The sequence below is a fragment of the Eschrichtius robustus genome, chromosome 2 (genome assembly GCF_028021215.1).
Source record: "Eschrichtius robustus isolate mEscRob2 chromosome 2, mEscRob2.pri, whole genome shotgun sequence".
Lineage (NCBI taxonomy): Eukaryota > Metazoa > Chordata > Mammalia > Artiodactyla > Eschrichtiidae > Eschrichtius > Eschrichtius robustus.
In genome coordinates, this window is record NC_090825.1 from 29455794 (window position 1) to 29473441 (window position 17648).

The following is a 17648-nucleotide window of genomic DNA, read 5'->3' on the forward strand; positions in this document are numbered from 1 at the left end:
TCACTGGCAGGAATATTTCCTGCCCGGGACTGCACTTCCCAGCCTCCTTTGCATTTAGATGTAATCGTGTGACTATTTATCATCAAATGCAGTGCAAGCAGAATTGATGTGTGTCACTTCCAGACCAAAGCTTTTCAGAAAGCTCTTCAGCCTTCTCTATACCTCTTTACCCTTTAGCCATGCAGATGTCACTGATGATGAAGCCCTAGAGAACAGCAGAACCACAACACGGAATAGTCCTGCAACCTGAAATCACTGCACAGAGAAAAGCTGGTCACCGACCATGAATAGCACATACATAATACTGTTTCATGAATGAAAAATAAATATATTTTGTGTTTGAGCATTTGTAAATGTGCAGGTTTATTTGCTACAGCAGTTACTGTTACCCTAACATACCACAGGTATATCCTCTTGCACTGCTTAGTCATATCTGAGAATAAACTGCTAAAAGCAACCTTGAACTGAGTGCTAAGCTGTCATTCTCTCATCCTCAAACCTAGACAAGGTCCTCTCATCTGGTCTCAGCAAACTTGAGAATTGCATTCTCCATAGTGGATGAATGGTTTGGATTCCAGTTTTAGGATCAGTTGCTATGAGCTTGCTCAGTGGAGGTCTCAAGAGATAAAACCTACCCTCGGTGGGCTGGCACCCTCAGGTCTTTGAGGCTGGAAGGCTGCAGGACTCAGTCCTGGACAATGAAAAATTCTCCAATTGAAATACCACCGCACAAGTGCTAGTTGTCTCCTTCATGTGCCTGGGAAGCACCTGTTTTCTATGGTACTTCCTTCAGACTTTCACGACTTTAAAGACAAAGAGAGGATGGCCCAGCAGTCAAAAATCATAAATTAGTATGGTCAACCAAAGGTGGGCAAATAATTAGTCAAGTGCACTGGAAATATCCACGCTGGTATCTCTCTACCCCTCACTACACGAAATGTTACCCAGAGACCAGAGGCATCAACGTCACAGGGAAGCTTGTTAGAAAGGCTGAAGTTCAGTCCTTGCCCCAGATTTCTGAATCCAAATTAGCATATTAACAAGATCCCCATGGGATGTGTGTGCTCATCAAAGTTGGAGAAGCCCAGCTTTAGCCTTCCATCTCCACTCCCACCCTCACTTCTTCTGCTTTTCCAGGATGATGGGCCTTTGGTTATGTCCAGCCATTTTTGTTCCCTGAGAAGCAGTCACTAGAGGAAGAGAGTGGGTCAGGAAATCTGACATCATGAGCCTTGGGGAGCAGCCTGGAAGTGTGGGTTCAAAAGGTGAATTCCAAAATCAAAGTCCCCCTCGCCAGTTTACCCCAAAGTCCCCCTCGCCAGTTTACCCCAAAGCCCCAGAAAGTCTCCACAGCTTCTAACAGGCACTTCCCTTTCCTTGTGCATCTCTCTCACCCTAATAGGCTGATCCAGGAAGTGAGTCACTCCAAGGAGGCCCAGCCTTCAGCCAGGTGGGCCAGCTCAGCTCACCTTCCTTTCGTCACAGGAGGCACTTAAGTCCCCTGTTCACACAAGTGTGGCAATTTGCTGAGTTTTAATCCCCAGATCAAAATATAAAAATAGGCCCCCCAAAAGTCATTGGATTTCAGAATAAAATAAATTTTACTTATGAAGTATTCACCAAGAGAAACCAAAATAAGTAAGCTCAGGAAATTTTACACAGATGGATGTTCCTCCAACTCTTTTATTATCATCTCCTGCTACAGACTCCAAAGACAGCAGATAAAGTGAAGACAGCAGATAAAGTGGAGAAACAGCTACATTTACACCTACAAGAGGCACAACTATAACAAGTGCATTATTTCACCTAAGGAACACCTTCCAGTCTCACTTTATGATTTTCTTTCTTCCTTCTATCCTTCCTTTCTTTCTGATTTGAAAATATATTCTCAGGCATTTAAGGAAATGAACATGTTCCAGGTAATAAAGTAAGATGATTGAAGATCTATTGCTTTTGAAATTCCAGATCTTCCAGAAACTTTAGTTCATCAAAATCTACAGCATTGGACTTCTTTCAAACTCATTCCATTCTCTGAGAGTCCCTGATTTGCAAAAGAATTAACAGACAAAAGTCATAATCTCCAGGATTCTCTCATCATTAAAATGAAATAGGCATCGGTGTCAACAGAAGCGCTAACACCAGCATAATAGTTCAAAAACTCTTCTTGTGAAACCTGAGGGGGATAAAGGGCAAGGGAAAAAGAAGGAAATGGTGTCAAAACATGTGTGTCATTGTTTAGCAGTTTACGTTCTCCCTGAAATCTTTTCTACTGAGTTTGCTTTGCCACTGGACCTCAGGCAGGGTCAGGCGAGTCGGCGGGGGAGCCTGGCTTGACTTTCCCCTCTGACTCTGAGATGGGGCATTTGCAAGGGCCGCCAAAGACCTGCCTGCCCACTGGCCAGCTACAGTTTTCCCACAGCCATCATTTCTTGCAATAAGATAAAAATCTCTAGAGCTGTGCTATCCAATACAGTAGCCACTAGTCACACGTGGCTTTTTTAATTTAACTGAATTAAAATTAAACATAATAAAAAGTTCAGCTCCTCATTCACACTAGCCCCCTGTGGCTAGTGGCTGACATCTTGGAGAACACAATATAGGACATTGCCATCATCACAGAAAGTTCTATGTGACAGTGCTGCTGTAGAGCGTACTTTGTATCATGATACTTGTGGTTATCATTAATACTTTAGAGAAGTTTACAGCATAAATGAACAGATTAAAAGCCCTTTAGTGAAGGGGAGTCCAGACCAAACACAGAGGTAGGGATAAAACTAGAGAGGGGGGGAACCTCCCGGGATCCTTGGGCATCCAGGAGTACATGATGCCTGGGGTTCCATAGCACAGAGCAGGGGAGTAGCCATAGGAGAGGTGCTAAAGGCAAACTCACGCAACCGCTCAATTTGGCCAGGATATGTGTTAGTGTTTCATGCTTGGCCCTGTGCTTCCGATAACAGGCAATAGAGTTAAGAGCAGAGACACAAAGAGCAGTAATCAACCTCTAGGTTCCGTCTCTCTCCCCTCCCTCTTAACCTCCCCTGCTCCTTAACACCAGCCCAGAGAGTAATAAATTCCCCGTAGTCTTGGACACATCACTCAGAGGCCGAGCATTCTGGGAACTTGCTTGGCCCGTTAGGCAGTAGTCCAACCCTGCAGGAAAAGGAGTAATAACATCAAATTTTCAAACTCTCGTTCTTGGCTGTCAAAATAATGGTTTTCATGGATAATTACGTTTTGTTCTTTTAAAAGCACAAGAGAGTACAATCTGAGCAGGGCCTCATCATTTTCAAAGGAAGTTCATCACCTGTAACTGAAACATCACACAGGTACATTTTTAGATGATTCGAAAGCACCATCAGGGAAGTAAACTTTTAAAGAAGCAGGGTATGTAACATGTTAGTTAATAAGAAGAAATATATTTTGGAACCACTTTAAAATGGAAATAGAAAAGATAGATGAACTATTTTATTATAAGAGTAGTTAATGTTTTAAGCCTTAAAATTGCAGAAATCCTACTAGATCAGAATCATGTTAATGGCAAGGCACAGTCTGATAATGTGACAAAATGACAAGGCTGGTATTATAAATTAAACCATGTCTAACCTTGCAGCTCAAAAACTTCTCAATCTCTGGTTCCTAGAAATGATATCCTAACTATTGCCATTAAAGACAAGTTCTTGCTTTCAGTGCATACCTAGCTTACCATGCACAGTTTTTGAAACAAAATATTTAAACTTTTATGTCATAGATATCTAGTGAAATCTTCTTTATAAAACATTGTTTTTGAGCATAATTTCTATTCAATTTCTATTTGAGAATCCTATCAAGAGAGGATTTACATATAGAAACAGCTCACTATCTAGAAAATAGCTTGTTTTCCAGTTACGCAAATAAAGTCTTGTCAACTAACTGTTGGCCTGATATTGTTTTATAAGATATGTGGGAACCTTTTATGACTAGCATAATAATTATACTTGTATGCAAATAGATATCTCCAAGCAGCTGCAAAACATACACGAATATAAGTAGGCACAGCCTTTATAACCTTCTTTCCATTACTGATTTGCTTAACAGCCCCGCTTTTTTTAGTATAGACGGAACAAAAGTAAATTGTCACACAAACCCTACCTAAATGAGCTCAATTATTGGAGCCTAAATTAATGGTGATTTACTATATTCACTTTGCAGCTTCAAAGATAACCTGAAGTAAATGGGTGTTGAATGTCATTGCTAAATGAGATTTTAGGCATGACTAAGTATGAAATTTGTAGAATGGTATTTAGTTTCCCAGTTTCCTTGGAAACTAAAGGAATGATCTGGGTTTTCTGAGGTAATGCCTGACATTTGCTAATACCCTGCATTCGTGCCCCACTTTATCCCATCAAGGTGGAAGCACTCTGGCAGGAGCAAGCCACTCGGCCTCCATCATTTTCTCTCAACTGCAGGTCCACATCCTGTTCTAAGGCTCCCTTGGAGCACTGATTGTCTCCAGTTCTGCATGTGGCCTGAGCGTTCCTAGGAGACCAGCAACTCAAACCTTTCAAGTTTAAGATCAAGATGTTCCCAGGATCAAAACCAGTCCCTGAGCGCCAAGTGTTAAGACGAGTAAGGAAATAGGTGCCCAAGTCTTCAATGACAGGATTACAAACTACCATTACATCTTGAGATGTTCTCTCCCTGCTGCTATCTACCTTTCTGGTAGTGGTGAGGTCCAACCCCAGCTACTGGTTGGTTGCTCATATTTTCAAGGGGGTTCTCTCCTAAGGAGCCCCTTCCACTCCATTTAATGAGGGGAAATACTGGCTCTGGCGAAGCAGGTGTGAGAATGAAACAAAAAGCTCGTGCTGTTCTCAGAGAGGAAAAGCTGTTTCACCACAACCCCTCACCACACCAACTGAGATGGCAAAAAGGTCCCTTCTCACACAGTGTTGTTCTCAAAACCCCCGGCAATCACTTGTTTATGTTTCTTTCAACAGATTTTGCCCATCATCTGTTTTAGAACACATAATTTTAGGGGATTCATTTAGTAGGTTTTTTTTTATTACAACCAATAACTAGCTATCTCTATCAAGGTTTATGTCATTTTCATACAAGCAACTTGGAGGAGTAAAACTATGTTTAGAAATACGGCTTTCAAAGGATCAATTACACGAAAATAACATTATATAACAATCTATCAGACCCTCGGCACCTTTGTTTTCCCTTCAATCATAAGAATTTCTAAAATTTAAAACTTTGCTGCGTCTTTCAACAAGCCCTTCATTAAAAAGAACAGCCTATAATTTCCAGGAAAGCAAGTTTGCTGACTAATCTGAAAAACTGGAAGTTGTGAAGTTGTTTTTCACTCTGTGCCCCAAAGAGATACACGTAAATCCAAAAAGGTATGCTGCTCAGAGCGTGTTAGTAGAATTTCATGAGGAAAGAGTAGAAAGGCACCCACACACCATCCAAGAATACATCTGGTTAATTTAACCTCCACTTGATTAAACATCAGCAGAATAAATTGCATCTGTAGGGAGCCTGATGAGGGTTGAATCGTGACCTGCTTGTACTCTTGTGATTCAGTGAAGCAATCCATACCGGCCAAGAGAAGTGAAGGGCCAGTGACCTACCTCCAAGAATAGAAGGGTATTTTCCTTGACTGTCTACACCCATCAGATCCACTACATAGTTCTTCCACACACCACCATGTGAAGGGTCCCAACCGCCCTGATTCAGAAGCCAGATGAGACTCAGAGAGGGGAACTTCAGTGCCCACGCTTCCCTTCCTCTTTGATCTCTTAAAGACTGTGGGCAGTTAGATTGGCCCAAAAGCCAGTAGTTTTGTTTGCATTTATTCTAGCACATTGCTTATCCCCACAGCCTAGAAAAGAACATGGCACATGGCAGTGGCTCAATAAGTATTTTTTGATGGGATGTCTTTTCACCCTAAAACCATGATGTATGCAGCCTACTTGGAGGGGGCCCAGCTCTGCCTTAAAAGCTGCTATTACGGTATGAAACGTGACTCCATGCTTGCCACCAAACCACAAAGAACCATACATTGTCCTCCAGAGGGCCATCTGGGTCTGGAAAGAAATCCTATCAAGGTTTAAATGACTGAAAATCAGCCCCACAGACTGGCTGGAAGAATTCTGCCTCAGTCTACAATTCAGCTCATGCATCTTGGGTTTCTCATCTGCCCTCTAACTGGAATTCAGGCAGCATGTGCTCCAGCTCTTGACAGCGGCTGAGGCAGGGCTCCTCCATTCTTCCCCGGGTTTGCCTTGCCGGAGTTAGAAAGCCAGATTCAGTACCGATACTGGTAGCTTGTTCTGACCAATCCTGATTCTCAGAATTCTCATTGTTCCTGTTGCATGAAAAGCTGCCAATTTCATCCTCTTCTCTTTGGCTTATTTGTGTAATTTTCTATCTGGGGCCCGGGCCTAACAGTTGAAGCGCTCCCAAGGGTTCTTTTGGAGACACTTTTTGTGTTTTATCCTCTTACCTAAGTGGTCAGTTTATCTATTTTTTTTTTTTTAATTACAAAGGGAGTAATGTTTTAAATGTACAAGTTAAAAAATATATATGTACAGAGAAAAAATATCAGCAAATTTTTTTAATGACCCTTCTCTGTCCCTCCCACTGCTACCAGAAGGAATAGATTTAAATAATGAGTGAGTGCTGACTAGGCCAGAAATCACAGGTTAAGACCGAGAACAGGAGTGCAGTGATCCTTGACCATCAGGTTATTAGATCTGGTGTCTGGAGGGCGAGGGGGCTGTGATGGAATCCTTGCTGCAGTCCAGAACCTAACCTGCTAGAAGGGAGGTGACTTAGTGTGACCCAATACACCGTGAGGCATGGATTATCAGAAATCTGATAGCAGTGTCCTGTGCCCCAATTAGACAGGAAGCAAAGTGCTACTGGGGAAGACGAAGCTGATAGCTGCAATCTAGTCCTTCTTCAGAATCACATGCTAATTCTATGGCCCCAGTTAAGCAGAGGCATGAGTCATTCCCAGAATCAAAGACACAAATCATCTAGAGCAGCAGGCTTGAAACCCACCATGCCCAGATAACCGGGGGCCTCTCCTTAGTCACAATCTGCAAGGTGTAGGCTGCAGAAGACATGGATATTTTTCCTGTCCATTTCTTCATAGTTTCTTCTGGCTTTCTACATCATTCCTACATATTTCTTCATAATACTTGGCATCTTTTGGACTGCCACCATCTACATAAGCCTACATAATAAATCCAATGGAAAACCAGACTTGCGCCATTAATTTGAGAAACAAAAGCTAGCTTCCCATGATATGGGGATGCTCTCATCCTCAAGAAAAAGGTCTCTTTTCCAGCCTGTCACCAGGGGAACTGAGAGTGTAGCTTCTCAACAATAAACAAAGCAACGCGTCCTCTTTGTTGATTGCTTATCATTCTCATCTGGAAACGTCTGTTTTCACAATTCTTAAATCAATGTATATCCTGATCCCAACTTCCAAATCTGTGAAGTAAAAAGTAAACAAAGGAATTGATACAAAAAATGGCAAGCATGTTCCGACACTAAATCCAGAGCCACTTAAATACATAAGATCATAAAGGGAAAAATTACCCCAATCTATGTCCCCAAACCAGGGAATGAGTGCAGCCAGGGACAGAGTGACAAAAAGGACTGTCCCTGAGTAACAAGGTCATTCCCTCCAGCACCATAGCCAGAGGGTTAGTCACCGCGTTTTTTATCTCTGGCCCAGAAACAGAACACACAAAGAGAGAGCTGCAGTTTCAGTATCTACTTTCCAGCAGCAGGGGCTACCTTTGCTTAGAAGCCTTTCCTGGGGAGATGCTCACACATCAACAACATGAAGCCAAAGCTTAGACCTGGAGGAGAAGGCTTTGAGACACGAAGTGTCAGGATGGAACCCCTGCTTTGGAGTGCGCCTGTGATCCTAGTCTATGCCATGCCCCGCCTCCTTGTGCTGGTGGGAACTTCAGCGTGATGGGCCAACAGCAGGGAGGGGAGAGATGAATATTCCAGCAGACCACTGATATGATCTGCCCACTCACAGTTGAGATGTCCCACATAAATTCGGAGAGCACAGCCCAGCCTCAGAATTTAACCACAGAAACAGTCCTGGCTCTACTGCTCAAGGAAATGGTCTCCAGCCTCACACCAGCCTTGAAAATGACCCAAAAAAGTCATTTTAAATCTATCCGCCAAACAGAGGCTTCCCGAAACCACAGCCAGAGAAACTCAACATTCAGTTATAGAAATAGAGGCCAACGTGAGGTCTCCTTCTGGTCCCCAGATTGGGACTGAGGCACGTGAAGATTTACAGTCATTCATAAAAATAGGTGAATTCTTCCACCTAGAAATGGACCATCTAATAGGATATAGAGAAACACTCTGGGTGCATGGGGGGGATAATACTTAGACTTTTATTAATGGCCAAGGAAGAAATTTAATGTTTATTAGACACCTGAATATATCAGCCTGGCTCTAGGAGATTTTCGGACCTTGTTTTAACTAATTCCTGTTTTAGAGCTAAAGAAGCAGCCTCAGAGAAGTCACAGTTAAATACTTAGTGTCTTCATTTCTGCCCTAGAAAATGCAGTGTATGTGAGCACGGAAGAAACCCTGGAGTGAACGTGAACTCAGCTATGATCCTGGTTTTGAGATGATGTTTAATCATTTGGAGCCACATGGCAGCACTCAAATCCCTGGTCCCCAGGTCATACATTTAGTGCTTCCAGGCAGTTCTCATCATGACGATGAAATACACATCGGTGTCAATGGAAGCGCTCACCCCGGCATAGTAGTTCATAAACTCCTCGGGGGTCACCTGCAGCGGAAAAGTTAGAAACGAAAACAAAACTTTGCTTCTCACCATTTCAGTGGAGGCCCATCTCCAGGACCTGTAAATGGGAGGGAAATTTCAGTCAAGGAGGCTTTTTAGGGACACAGCTGAGGAACAGATCTAGAATAAGAGAAAAAATGAGGTTGAGGATGGAGCGAGGGGGTGGCCGAGGGGAGAGAGGGGAAGAAAGTCTTGAAAATTTCCAAACCAACCTAAATGGAAAGTGAGATACAGGTCTCGTCTTCCTTTAAGAGCAGAAGCCCATCTGTTCAGGTAAGCAAGAGTGAAACTCAGAATAAGAAACAAGTTTTCTTTAACCACAGTGAATACCGTCTTTCTGTGACACGTCAGAAACATCACCTCATGTCCTTGTGTCAAGACAAGAAATGTTTTACCTTTCAAAAAATGGAGCTCGGTCTTATGGGTAAGAAAACAGATTTCTTGTTAAACACTCCTTGGCTTCATGCTTTTTTTAAGATACATATTACTCATTCTAGGCACAGAGGAAGTTAAAAAGATACCCCCTGCTCCATGTCCCCTTGGGTTCTCTCTTCTCCCATGCCTGTTTCAACTAATACTTTTATCTGTGCTAGGATTTTACTTTCCTTTCCTTTCGGAAAAAAGAAAAAACTGTTACCAATTTATTCTTTAATAGGTGGATGTGAAACGTACACTCTAATTCAACCATATTGGCTGACACAATTGGTTGATTGAGGGAAATAATTGTCCTCTGGTTTGATCTCTATAACCAGTGAATTTAGCCCCCAGTATAGACTTGCTTATATGAGAGAATGCAGACACAATAATGATGGCTGTTTTGGAAATTTATTGTTTTTCTAGCTAGCCCTCAAATTTCAGTGTCGTGAGGGATTGAAAACGTCACAAAAAGTGAAATCCGTAAACAATTCAAAACCCCTTTCTGGTCCATAACAGCAAACTCCTCTCCCACCAAGTCTTTGGGAACGTAGCTATCTCTTCCAAGAATCACATGAGCTGAATGACCCACTTACTTTTTTTGCTGAAATTATAAGTGAACAGAGAAAAAAGTCTCAGGATCCACAGTTCTCTCCCTGTACTGACCTCTTCCCCCTGCCTGTCCCCCCAAAATAGCAAAAAGTAGTAGGAAGAAAGGCGTTGAATGGAGCTACTAATTGAGCTGCGCTTATCAGTGTCTGGAAGTAGAACTAAATAATATATGTACATAGCTTTGGTAAAAATTAGAATACCATTAATGTCTCTTTTCTTGCATTTCTTTATTTCTGTCCTCCTTTGCATTCCCCAGTTATCCAACCTTAAGCTCCATCTGGAGTTCCTTTATACTGACGGTTCCTTGTGCATTTAAAATGATTCAACATGGAAAAGTGTGAATCGCATATCACTTTTCAGAAACATTTTCATTATGTCTATTAAATGGAATATCCCCGTAAAGTCCTCGGCACAATGGCTGGGAGACAGTAAGTACTCAATAAATATTCCTTAGATTCATAATTATGCTAAATGAGGTTCCTGGGCATAATATATGTAGTCATTAAATCAGGCACTTCTGAATCTTTTAGAGGCAAGGATCTCAAATACAAATGTGAATAAGAGTTAAAACTGTAAGTCCTTGAGCTTCATCCGTTCCCCCCCCACGCCCAGCCAAAAAAATCAGATTCTGCAGTTCTTCAGGGCAGCCAGCAACCTGCATTATGAATCCATTCCCCAGATGGTGAGTGTACACAGAGCTGGGGATTTATGCAGGGTCTGTGAAATTCAGGTGACATCAAATGCTGTAACTGCTAAAACCCCAGTAACCCTTACGAGTATTTGAGAACCTAATGTGGCTTGTGAAGATAAATGTCAAAAGAAATGGGGTGGGAGCTTTAAATCAGCTGAATCACAACAACTGGCTACTTTGACTTGGGTTAGAGAAAAGGGCAGCTGAGGTTTCCCCAGCAACGAGGAGGAACCACCTGCAGAAAAGAGGTAAATACACCCTGGGATCCCATGTAGAGTTGGGCTAATTTGGGGAAATGGCAGTTGACTATTTTTCCACCACCATCTCAGAGATCAAAGGCCAGCCATATGGGAAGAAAACATACGGTTCTGCTGTTTCTGTCCCTATGCATTTGGCTGCCCGACAGAATCTAGGCTCCTTTTTTATCCACTTCTGCAATCACTTCAGGCTAAAATGGAGGGTATTTCTCTGTCCCTGGCAGGAAAATGTCAGCAGAAAGGACAGAAAGATCTCCTTCCTACCCTCTTCTCCCCTCACTCATAGGACTCACCACGAAGTTTCACGGGAAAAAAAACAATTGGGGGAAATTCCCTTCAGGATGAGAAGGCTTGTTTCTTTCTACCATCTCTGCTTCCCGCTCACTTCCCACTAATCCTTCCTGTGTGGCCAAGGGGTCAGGAGTAACCCTCCCCAGGGTTCTGCTGCCTCAGCCGCGCAGGGAACTCCCTTCCCCATAACCATAACCTTCAGGACACCTCAGGGCAGAACTGATCTTGGGTTAAAAATCCCATTTCTGGCTGTTGATAAAAGACAGAGGACATTTCCATCTGAGCCTAGACACAGTTATGGAGATATAATTCCTTACCCTACCAAGTGACACATCTGTAACTTGAAGACACCAGTTATTGGAGATGCGTGGTTTTGAATGCGTCTTTTGTCCTTAAGTTCACTGGAGTTTAGAAATGCGAGTTCATCTCAAAGCCCACCAAAGATTAAATCAAAGTGAATTCTGTTATCTGGCATTCCCTTTACTGAACGCTTCCCTGAAATGGCATTTCCATGCAGCAAAGTGTGATGACAAATGATGCTCATAAGGGTGTATGAAAAAGGCATGCAGCATCCTGAAATGCTCTGTGAATCATGTTCTCCAAAATTGAATTATGGTCTCATTTTGAAGTTAAATATATGTTATTATCATCAAATTCACTGGAATTAGGCTAGCTGTGTATGGTAAATACGGCAACCATGAAATAGAACATTTAACCAAAATACCACAGTCTTCAGATGATGGGTATTTAGCTGTATGTGACTCCCCTACCAATATATGTGCACGCACACACGCACACACACACACATTTTTACTACTTTTGTTCTCAGCTTTCTAGATGGTCACCAAGGAAACATTTTACTTCTATTTATAAAAAATATGGTATAAGTATTTTTAAGGTTTTGGGCCTGTTTCCCACTTACAATTACAGATCGGATAGAAGAAATTTCACTAGATTAAGCTCTTTCACTCACCACTCCATCTTTGTCATAGGGTGAGTCAAAGTTATCCAGAAATTTCTGGAACACTTGCTCCTCCGTCCATTCTCCGTTTTGGTACTTCGGGTGCTGTTTTGCACTGTACACCTCACGAAGATCTTCGATTGTTATCACACCATCTCCAGTCTTGTCTAACTTTCTAAAAGCTTGCATAATTACCTCTTTTCTGGCTCTGGACATTGGAGGCTAGATACATAGAAGAAAAACACATACACAGACATACACAAGCAGATGAGCTTTTCCTGTATCATCTGTGATGAAACATCTTATTCCTCTCAGTGATGGGCAATTGTTTGTGTGCCATTAAATGATGTGCATTACGACTGCTCCAAAAGATCCCTAAGCCTGTACTCATTCTCCTGCCAGTCTTCTCCATGGTGTGCTAACAACTTTTGAAAACCAAGCCTCACAATAGCCAACCCAAACCATTCGAAAGCCAAACCCAGTAGATACGGTGATTCATGGGACCACTTACTCTTAATGCGAGAAGAAATTCATTAAAGTCTATTGTTCCATTTCCATCTTTATCAAACCTCCGGAAAAGCTCTTCTGCCTCTTCCTTTTCCATGACCACAGCATAATCATTTAACCCTTTCACAAATTCTTTGAAATCAAGGGTTCTATTGTTACTGTCATCCATAATTCGAAACACTCTGAAGGTAATACACACATACAAAAAAAGAAGAAAAAACACGAAGAACAAGGTGTAAGGATAAAGATTTCAAAAGAAAACCACTCTCAAGGTTTTTCTGAGGTAAAATACGAGTCTTAGATTCTCCTCTGTACCCTCCTCCCAAATTTGGTGAGCCTCTTCCCAGTCTCTCGGAAAAGAAAACAAACCTTTAAAAATATTCTGGGGCTTCCCTGGTGGCGCAGTGGTTGGGAATCTGCCTGCCAATGCAGGGGACACAGGTTTGAGCCCTGGTCTGGGAGGATCCCACATGCTGCGGAGCAACTAGGCCCATGAGCCACAACTACTGAGCCTGCGCGTCTGGAGCCTGTGCTCCGCAACAAGAGAGGCCGCGATAGTGAGAGGCAAGCGCACCGCGATGAAAAGTGGCCCCCGCTCACCGCAACTAGAGAAAGCCCTCGCACAGAAACAAAGACCCAACACAGCCAAAAATAAATATAAATAAGTAAATAAATAAAAATTTTTTAAAAAAATATTCTGTATGATTCTAATTATATGACATTCTGAAAAAGGCAAAACTATAAAGGTGGTAAAAAAGATGAAGGGAAGGGGAGAAAGATTAGGTGAAGCACAGGGGATTTTGAGGGCAGTGAAACTACTCTGTATGATACTATAATGGGAGATACAGAACTTGCATTTGCTAAAGCCCATAGAACCTCACAGTACAAAGAGTGCACTTTAATGTGTACATTGAAATTAGTTAGGAAGTCAGGGGATCCCAGGAAGGAATTCAGACCGTGACAAGAGAATCTAACTGTTGTATAAAAGTTTGAGGCAATCTCACTGAAGGGGGATGGGGAGATGAAGATGCCGACTTAAGTAACTCTGGAAACGAGTAGAGTTTGTAAGACTAAAGACAGAAAGAACTGCACATAAGCTCTGTACTCTAGTTGATAAAGATATTTCCTGTGGAGATACGAGTTAACAATTATCATATTGCTATACGGGTACCCTAGCACTGAACAGTTAAATGAATGGCTGGTGGATGGTGGGAGCCAGGCTTCTAGCTGTTGGAATGGGGATTTATAGATAAGCTAGGGCAGTAAGCTAGAAGGATCTGATCCATGTGGTAGAGGATTGAGTTGGAGACATCAGTATGAACTCATGTTATAAACATAGATGATTAATATATAATGTATACATGATTACATACATATATACATATACATACACCCACGGGTTAGTATAAACATATATTTCCTTGTTCTAGCTAAGAGGACCTAGAAGTAACAACCCAGTAAGAACCAGCACATCTAGAGCCTAGATCTTGGTTTCTAATACAGTTCTCCAGTAAAAGTATCTGACTTTCTTGGAGAAATCTCTGATTCTAGAATTGGGGCAGGAAATATGCAAGATGAGACTGGAGTATGTTATACCAGAAAGTAAGGGGGAAAAACCCTACACTGATGGGGATACCTCAAAGGGACACAGAAGCCAACTGAAGAGCTCGCAAGGCCAAAACTGGAACAATTTGAGCAATAAGTGTTCAATTATAACCCAAAGTATAAAATAAATATCCATGAGTTAATATTGGTTTAAGTAAATGATTGAATAAATAAATGTGAGAGGAGAGAAGTTTCTCCTGCAGAAGAATTTCAAATAAATCATGCTCATTCTCTGTCCTGAAGGAGGAAAGCCGACTCCCCACACCCTAAGTAGGACTCTGCATAGAGACTTCCCTTTAAAGAGTCCACCATGGAAAGGCAGCGGGGAGAGTAACTCCACATTGGAGAAGCCAGCCAGGCACTGTCTCAGCCAGGTGACCAAGGTCAACATCAGTAGTGATAAATCATGTTGATAGTACGCATGCATCCATCATTTGACATGATGAAAATGGCACTTTACTTCTGTGGTCCCTAAAGAAACAAAATTCCAGTCTAATAATAAGAAAAAAAGGGGGAAGGGGCAGCCAACCCTTGAGCTGAGGAGAAATTTAGGGGAGGGCAAGGCCAGTAAAGGCGAGGTGGGAGAGGGCACATTCAAGCAAACGGCCAAGGATAAGACGGTGTCTGTTCACGACAAACTGGTTCACGGTGGGAGGGTTGGTAGGGGTGTGGGGTGGAGACGGCATAGATGGCAGGAGGCATTCAATTGAATGGGCCAGGAAGTGGATGAGAGGGTGGTGGTCATGAAGGGTTTGCACCGAGGACAAGAATGTGGTCCCAGGATGAAAGAGGTAGAAGGCAGAGTGATGCAATGTTAAAGGGAAGTGGTCTGGTCTTCCAGTTGGACGGTGACAGCCTGGCTACAGCCTGGGCTTCTGACAGAACTCAGCTTGGTCTGAGATTTGGGGGACTGTGGAGAGTGACATTCCAGTGCTCAGTACCCTGCTGGAAGTGAAGCCTGCCACGGCCTCCAGATGGGAGGTTGGAGGCCCCTGGCGTGGCACCCTGCATTTCCCTAACATATAACTCTCCCACCAGGAGGATTCCCATTTCTGTGGCTCTCAGTGTCCTGAGTCTAAGTCCTCCATGAGCCCTGGGGAAGCCTTGTTCACCCATGAATCCCCCAAGATGTCACAATGCCTGGCGCATGGCAGGCACTGGATTTAGTCTGTTGGAAAGAGATAACGCTCAGGACCTGCCCTCGGGAGGCTTACAATCTCTTTCCACTCGGGTTTCTCAGTCCTGAGGACTACTCCCACTCTCAGAGGGCCGGGAACAGGAGCTGTTCTCCTATGGAGCTGGGGGAATCCCATGGGCAGCGAGCTGTTGATTATCTGACAGGCAATTCCGAAGCCCCTGGAAGTGATGGAGACACCACTGCTGCAAGAGGAACTCCAAAACCTGCAACTGCATCTAAATCAGTATTCCTTCCTCCCTCTTCTAATTTGGCCCCTAATTTAAGATTAGAGAACTTTCCATTTTTATTCACACCAAACCTCTGACCCTAAGCTCAGTGAACACTTTTATAGCATATCCATTTCCTTTTCTGGGCATACAGAAGGCATTTCTCAGCCTCTCCTGAACCCTGCTGGGATTTTGGGGTTAGTAGATGCAAACTCTTACATTTAGAATGGATAAACAACAAGGTCCTAGTGTATAACATAGAGAACTATTTCCAATCTCCTGGGATAATTCGGCCCCTACTGTCACAGCTTTAGGGAGTGTTTCTCTCATTGCCCTGCTAGGTGTCTCTAATACCTAGACACACTTCCACCTTCACCTCGAGTTGTCCCAGTAGCTGCACTTAAGAACCAAAAAATTGTCACGGGGGACCTCAGAGATCAGTGCTTCCAAACTCTGCATTTTACAAACAAGGAGCTGAGAACCCAGGAGGAAGTGAGTGAGTGCCCCCCGAGGTCACACAGCCAGAATTCGCCTCATCTGGCTGCACCCTGCTTTCCTCCTCCATCTTCCCACCACCCACAGCCCAGGTCCTACCTGCCAAGTCCTTTGATGCCCGCGGAGCCCCTGGCTAGGCACTGCAGGCGGAGCTTTTCGATGGGGTCAGTGGCTGTGGTGAGCTTCTTCTTGGCCTGGATCGCCATCTCTCGGTCGTGGCGTGCCGTCCCCGCCATCTGAGAGGGAATCCATTCGAGTCAGCAGGGCTCAGGCCTCCTCGCCTGCCTCTGACAGGGCAGGGTGACCACAGCCTCGCTGAGAAGGAAATTCACAGCACGCTCTCTCATCCACTTCACGAGAACCTTCTCAAACCTCCTAGAGTTTCCAATTTTCAGCTACACCAACTATGTCCTGTCATATTTATTACTTGCTTATCTAGTCCTGACAACCTCTGATCTCTGGCCTGGACAATAGTTTTAAATATACAGCCATCCCCGATACGCTTTCATCTTTCAGAAGCACTCCTCCCACCATAAAAAATAAGTCTCATTTCACTAAACTCTTTTTGAGCCAATCTTACATGCTTTATTCTTTTATTTAGAATTTTCCATATTCCCTTTGACTCCAGATTTAATATTCTCCTTTTTGGTCTAAAGATTCATTTTTGTTGCTTCTGCCTTCACTGAGATTCTCAGTATTGGGCCTTGATGATTCCTACCAGTAATTAGTATGTTTTCTTGTATTAATTTGTTAGTGTCCATTAACACCTAACTAGGTTCTCAGGAAAGAAAAAAGGTAAGTAGACTCTCTCTCCTGAAGAACAGATATATCATTTTCTACAGTTTGGCTTTTGTGGTTTAAATATTCAGAAATAAGAGAGAGGATAGATGCGGGGAAGCAGCACCCCTTGCGAGGTCTCTGAGCAACGTAACGAACTGTACTGACCCTGCAGCCGGGCTGGGGCTCTGAGAACACACACAACGGTGGAAAAGCCGCACGCTGGGAGATCCTGGAGGCCCGGGATCTAGGCCTGACGGCAACGCACTCCTGGTGAGGTCGGAACAAATCTCAGGGCCTCCAATTCCTCCTCCTCTGTTAAATGAAAGGATTGGATTAAATGACCTTGAAATTCCAGCTCTGCTCCAGAAACACTTATCTTCTTATGAGCCCACTGACCCAGTAAATGGGGGATTCTAGAAATTTCTTTTTTAGGGTGAGTTGTGAATGAAAGGAGCAAGAGAGCTTGATGGATGTGCAAAAAAACAGCATTCAGGGTGCAGGAAGAACTGGTGTTAGAAGGCTTCTGCCACTGACTCCGAGGCCCCCCTCTCCCCCCAGCCCCCCACGTGCTGGCACTTCATCCATCAGCGATGGCAGCCCTCACGCCCTCGAAGGCTGCTCCCTCTGATACAACCCATAAGGTCTCCCCACAAAGTTCTCGTTATTTAACTTTAGAGAGAGGGAATCTCAGACTGAAAGCCGAGGCCAGAGCAGATGATTCGGGGAAGCACATTTCCGACCTCCTTGCCCTTCACAGGGATGAAAAGGGGAGCGACTCTTCTCAGTTCTCTCGGACGC

General features: G+C 43.4%; 1 protein-coding gene across 1 annotated transcript; it reads right to left on the bottom strand.

Annotated features, from left to right (window-relative positions):
- Window positions 1–8716: 8716 nt before the first annotated feature.
- Window positions 8717–17152, bottom strand: CAPSL (calcyphosine like). Its single transcript, XM_068534796.1, has 5 exons — window positions 17016–17152; window positions 16170–16306; window positions 12571–12748; window positions 12072–12281; window positions 8717–8818 (listed from the first exon to the last, which is right to left on the bottom strand). The coding sequence occupies exons 2-5, from the start codon at window positions 16304–16306 to the stop codon at window positions 8717–8719; spliced, it is 627 nt and encodes a 208-aa protein (XP_068390897.1). The 5' UTR covers window positions 17016–17152.
- Window positions 17153–17648: the final 496 nt, after the last annotated feature.